Source organism: Austrofundulus limnaeus, unplaced genomic scaffold (assembly GCF_001266775.1).
Source record: "Austrofundulus limnaeus strain Quisiro unplaced genomic scaffold, Austrofundulus_limnaeus-1.0 Scaffold425, whole genome shotgun sequence".
NCBI lineage: Eukaryota > Metazoa > Chordata > Actinopteri > Cyprinodontiformes > Rivulidae > Austrofundulus > Austrofundulus limnaeus.
The window spans coordinates 392,535-398,330 of NW_013952827.1; the positions used below are offsets into that span (position 1 = coordinate 392,535).

Here is a 5,796-nt window from a genome sequence, read left to right on the forward strand (position 1 = left end):
ATTATGTTTTGTATAGTGGTATTAATTTATATTTTCAGATCTTTCAAGGTGCCAATTATGGAACTCTCTGTGCATTGTTGCCCAAATCAAATTCTGGAAGTGTAATAAAATTATTTAATACATTGGAATGTACAGAGGAAAAAAAACATGCATCATTCAGCACTGACCCCACCTCACCRGAAATTTTTCTACAAATTACACAGTCTTACTCTGGGGTGATCTTGCTGGAATGTTATCCATATTTGGCACTTGTGAGTATTCTTTCTCATATTTTAAAATTACTGATTATGTTTTATATTCAAAGCACAGCATTTACACACATCTGGATGCTACAACCCAGGATAGCAAATATCTAATGATTAAAACATGATTTATTAATAAAAATCTGACTTGTGTTCACTTTTGCTTGTGTTGTCTTGTGTGGTGTCTGGATAAATCACGTTTTCTTATATAACCTGCTTTACAAATGGAGCAGTTGAATGGTCTTTCCTCTGCGTGGGTTCTTTCATGTCGCAAGTAACTATTGCGCCACTTAAAGGTTGACTTACAGATGGAGCAGGTGTAAGGTCTTTCTTCGGTGTGGCGCTTTTTGTGATTGTTTAGAGTTTTTCTCCGCATGAAAGACCGGTTACAGATGGAGCAGCTGAAAGGTTTCTCACCTGTGTGGATTCTCAAGTGTTCGTTCAGGTAAGGTTTTAATCTAAAAGCTGCTTTGCAGACAGAGCAGCTGAAAGGTTTTTCCCCGGTGTGATGTCTTTTGTGACAATTTAGACTTTCTTTGACTGTGAAACAAAGGCCACAGACAGAGCAGCTGAAAGGTTTCTCACCTGTGTGGCTTCTCATGTGTTTCACTAAGTTGGATTTCACTGAATAGGCTGCTTTGCAGACTGAGCAGATGAAAGGTTTTTCTCCAGTGTGGATTTTCATGTGGGTCAGTAAGGTGTATTTCTTTTTAAAAGCTGCTTTACAGACAGTGCAGCTGAAAGGTTTTTCTCCTGTGTGGATTTTGTGATGTATCAAGAGGTATTTCCTGAATTTGAAACTTTTACCACATTCTGTGCAGCTATGCAACTTTTTCTCAGTCTCATCACTATTACCACCTGCAGACTCTTCCTTTGTTTTTGTAGCGTTTAACTCTATCTGAGCTTTGCTGCTGTCCTCCCAGTTTCCATCACTGACATCTGTCTCTGAAGAATCTGACGTTTTGTCTTCAGGATCTGATTCTAAACCTTCATCTGGATCTGGTTTCCCTGTAGGGTCTTTGTTCTCCTCAGACAAACTGTGATGAAGCTGTGAGAGTTGAGGTTTCTCTTCGTAATCTTCACACTTCACAGGAACAAGGCTGAGCATAGACTTTGTGACATCAGCCTCCTCATGTTCTTCTTTAATCTGTGGGGGTTTCTGGTCCTCCTGGTCCAGACTGAGACTCCAGTTCTTTGGCTCAGGAGGAAGCTCCTGTTTGACCACCAGCAGCTGCTGGACGTCTACAGGAAACAGAAACACACGCAAGTTATAGGAACAATTAATATGTCAACAGTTTAAGTTGTCTAAAGTTACTAACTGCTAACTAAACCACACTATTACTACTGTTATTATTTATGTTTCAACTATAAAACCACCAAGAATTAAACTGAAAATATGTCAAAATATTTAACTGGTTCTTTATGCATAAATATATTTTTGCAGAGCAAAACAAACCTTTTCCTTGAATTTCAACTATAGTACCAGTTTCTCCAGCAGATGGCGCTCATGCTCCACTGAATTGGAGCAGCTTTCTGTTTTAATCCATTTTATTTAACACACCGTTACACATTTGTAGGTTTTAGTCAGTCTTCGGACCAACATTCCTAAGAATATGTGAAGAAAAATACAGTTTTATTTCTGTTGTTATTTAGAGGTATTTTATTTGTGCTTGTATAAACTTCTTGACAGAAAAGTCACTAAACAAACACATTTAAGTAAAAAAAAAATTTTAATGTAGCTTTAATATTTTTTAATTTATAGGAAACACTGCCCAAAAAAGAACCAAACATAACTGATGAGGGTTGAAGATAATTTATAAAGAAAAAAAGAAATAAAAAGATACATTATTAATTATTGAAGGTGAAAAGTTAAATACTACTTAATTTSAACAAATAAAACTCATGTCTTTACTTAATTTTTTATTAAAAAATTAACTTTTATTGATTCGGTCCTAAATTTAGAGTCTTATAGGAACAAAATAATTTATAGTAGTATTACTAATGTACAAAAGTATACTTCCATTTTTTGTAATGACAGTATAATTCCATAATTTGGCAGCTGGGTCACTAAAACAGTAACCAAACACAGTAACCAAACACCATCATAAGATTCAGAGTAATTGTGCAGATATTACAACAAATATTACAGTCTCCCATCCTTTGATATATATTAGGTATTAAGTTAATTGTTTTCAGTCTAACACAGCAAGTAGCTATAAAAGTTCATTGTAATTGTTATAAATAAAAAAACACTTTAATATCTAAAATCAGACATAAAACAGGTTCAAGTCATTCTTGAGCTGCAGCATTTCTGTTTATGATCATTAATGTTGTCTTGTATAGTATAGTTTTCTCCTTAAAGCTGCCTCACACACAGAGCAGCAGTAAGGTTTCTCTTCTGTGTGGATCATATAGTGTTTGACCAGGTATCACAYCGGCTAAATATTTTTGCCACATTCACTACAGCTGTGTAACTGTGTGTTTGTTCTGAGTGTTGTCACTTCTACCACCAACATTACACTCTGAAGTGTTTAAACCTGACTGAGGTTCACTGCTCTCCTCCCAGTTTCCATCACTGACATCTTTAGGTTCTGACTCCAAACAATAACCTGGTTCTGGACTTCTTACAGAGACACTGCTCTCCTCAGTGTGGTTGAGATGAAGCTCTGAAGACAGAGGTTTCTCTTCATCCTCTTCACTCTTCACATTGGCAGGCCTGAATATAAACTCTGTGATATCAGCCTCCTCCTCTTTAATCTGTGGGGGCTTKTGGTCCAGACTGGGACACCAGTTCTGCTGCTCAGGAGGAAACTCCTCTTTGATCAACAGCTGCTGGACGTCTGAGGGCAATAAACACAGAAAACTGTTAACTCATCAATAAACATAAAATTAATTCTATAACTTATCCAAATAAATGTTGCATAGATAAACCAGTGCCTTGGATGTTCTGGTGTCAAATAAGCGAATTATTGATCATGTTATCAATAAAATGTTTAAATCAATAAAACAAATTTAAGATATTTACCTCCAAACAGAGAAAAATCCCGCTCTCCAGTTGGACAGTCTGGTTCWTCCATTTCACTTTATCTTTTCTTTAATCACTGCAGCATTTTTTTTTCACAAACGCGATCTGATCTCCATCAAGTGTCTCTGTTTCCCCATGCTAACATTATGCTAAGCTAACATTAATATATTTATCAGGATAAACTTTCATAAAGAATAACTGGCCAAAATTTCACACAGATTTTTCTGTACAAACACAGGTTCCACTGTTTGACAGAGGATGTAACAATGGAGGATTGTTATTAAATTACTGCTGCGGCAGTGAGAACATACTTCCGGTGGTGACTGTTTATGCTGACCTTCAAAATAAGAGCTCGACGAATAAGCGCAACTACAAAAAATAACCACACAAAACATCCTATGTCTTGGTATATACTATCCCCCCTCCAATTTTTCATACCCAATAAATAAACAATGTTACTGAGTCTGATACATTTTCTTTATTCTTCTTATTAGAAAAAAAAACTGGTAACCTTTTTTCTAGTCTAATCTGCAGCTTGAACGACACTGGGCCTGGGGCATTAAAAATAAAACAGTACATTCCACGTGCAGGGATAAAAACATCTTATGACATTCTTGAAACTTAAATCAGTGTTATTGAGCAGGCTTGTAAGTTCAACTAAAATACAGTATAAAACAAAACATTTGTGATTTCCCTGCTGTAGTGTTTCTTTATAAATCTCACTGAGTGGATTCTTTTTTAAAATCACAATAGTTCTATTTCATGTAAAAGTCCCATTACAAATTGAGTTTATTCAAAAACACGTGGTCAGTAATAAGAAAAACTGAAAAGTGACTCTTCAGCGTGGATTTTCATGTGCTCCACAAATATTTTTGTTCAAAACCTTCACTACAGACATTGCACGTGAAAGCTAAGCAGTCGTGAATATCTTTGTGACTAATAAGAACTTTTCTGTATTGAAACACTGGAAACAGACGGAGCAGCTGAAAGGTTTCTCAACAGACTTAAGACTTTTATCACCAACAGACGCCTCATTAGTTTCCACAGAAAATAAATCTGACCGAGGTTTGTTGCTCTCCTCCCAGTCTCCATCACTGACATCCCTCTCTGATGAATCTAAAGTCTTGTCTTTTAAATACTGATCCGGACCTGACCTGGCAGAGTCTGTGATCTCATTACACCAGCTGTGATGAAGCTCTGAGGGCTGCGGTTTCTCTTCTTCACCTTCACGCTTCACAAAGACAGAAACGAAATTAAACTCCGTGACATCCCCCTGCTCCTCTTTAATCTGTGGGGGCTTCTGGACCTCTTTAGAACTGTCACAGAAAGACTCTTCTTTCATTTCCACAGCCAAAAACTCTGATCCAATGCTCTCTATATTCCAGCTGTGACGACGCTTTGAGAGCTGAGGCTTTTCTTCTTCATCTTCACAGGGTCAGGATTAAATATGAAATCTGTGACATCAAACTCCTCTATCTCCTCTTTAATCTGTGGGGGCTTCTGGTCCTCCTGGTCCAAAAGCAGACTCCAGCTCGGCTGCTCAGGAGGATCCGTTTTGATCACAAACATCCGCTCAACAACTGTAAGAAACAACCAGATAAGTCATAGGAAATGGTTTAATGTGGAAAAAAAACTCATTATAAACACATTAATCCTGTCATTTGTTAAATATTATAGTTACAAAATCACTGATGACGGGTGAACATGTAGTTTTGGTGCAAATTTTTCTACTTTTCAAGGCCTGCACCTTTTAAAATCATAGACCAGTGATGCTTGTAAATGCAACATGTTTATAACAAATGTGTTTACATGTGACCCTGAGTGAATGTGGTGATAATAATGTGACCATAAGCTGCTTAGTTTCAACTGTTATTTTTGTTCAAATGCTAATTTGAAATGTCTCTGTAAAATGGATAAGATACATGAATTTACACAGTAAAGTAAATATCAATGCAAATAAGTTGTGAATTATCACTTTGTTAAAAGATCCAATTGTGACTCTTCAAAGTAAAATTTATCATTCAGTCAAAGCATTATTGGAAGTTTTAGACCTGAGGCCCAAAGTTCCAAGTTTCAAATGAAGAAAATAAACTTACACAAATTTCCAACATCCTGTGGGGAAATCGTCACCCCACATGTGCCGAACCCCAGAGGCCTCGTTTCTGACAAACGTAAAACTGAGGTGTCGGAGCATTTCTCATCATGTTTCGTCTGCAGTCGTTGTCTGCGTCTGGGTGTTGCCCTCTGACGTCGCTTCAGTTTTACTGCCGGAGCTGAAAGGTTTCGCCGTTCATATCCAATATTTGTGGAATACACATGATTGAAGGTGTTGTATTGACCGGCGGGCCCTGAAACATGCAAATATAATTACAAAATTTTTATTGTAACTCCACAAGCCACTCTTTCGCCCCTTTTCTGATGTGTGTCTCAGATCAACTTATTTTGAGGCTGTCTCATATATCCTAGAGACTTCAGGTACACAACTAAAGGCATTTAACAGCTAAAAAGTGGATTTTACATGATACATCC

The 5,796-nt window shown here is 37.0% G+C and overlaps 2 protein-coding genes across 3 annotated transcripts; both read right to left on the minus strand.

The window, feature by feature from the left end:
* Window positions 1–100: 100 nt before the first annotated feature.
* Window positions 101–3,594, minus strand: LOC106529156 (zinc finger protein 32). Of its 2 annotated transcripts, none has more exons than XM_014024504.1 (3): window positions 3,268–3,594; window positions 2,852–3,082; window positions 101–1,484 (listed from the first exon to the last, which is right to left on the minus strand). In XM_014024504.1, exons 1-3 carry the CDS (start codon window positions 3,317–3,319, stop codon window positions 397–399), a joined length of 1,371 nt encoding a protein of 456 aa, XP_013879958.1. In that variant the 5' UTR covers window positions 3,320–3,594; the 3' UTR covers window positions 101–396. The 2 variants fall into 2 exon arrangements, with proteins under 2 accessions (XP_013879958.1, XP_013879959.1); XM_014024505.1 differs by lacking the exon at window positions 101–1,484 and adding an exon at window positions 1,503–1,847 and having other exon boundaries at window positions 3,268–3,583.
* A 132-nt stretch (window positions 3,595–3,726) lies between these two features.
* On the minus strand, window positions 3,727–4,686 carry LOC106529158 (uncharacterized; the record flags this gene model as incomplete). The annotated part of the gene is given in 1 exon segment (XM_014024507.1): window positions 3,727–4,686. A coding segment is annotated over 1 exon segment (509 nt), but the record flags the coding sequence as incomplete, so codon positions are not given.
* Between the last annotated feature and the right edge of the window lie 1,110 nt (window positions 4,687–5,796).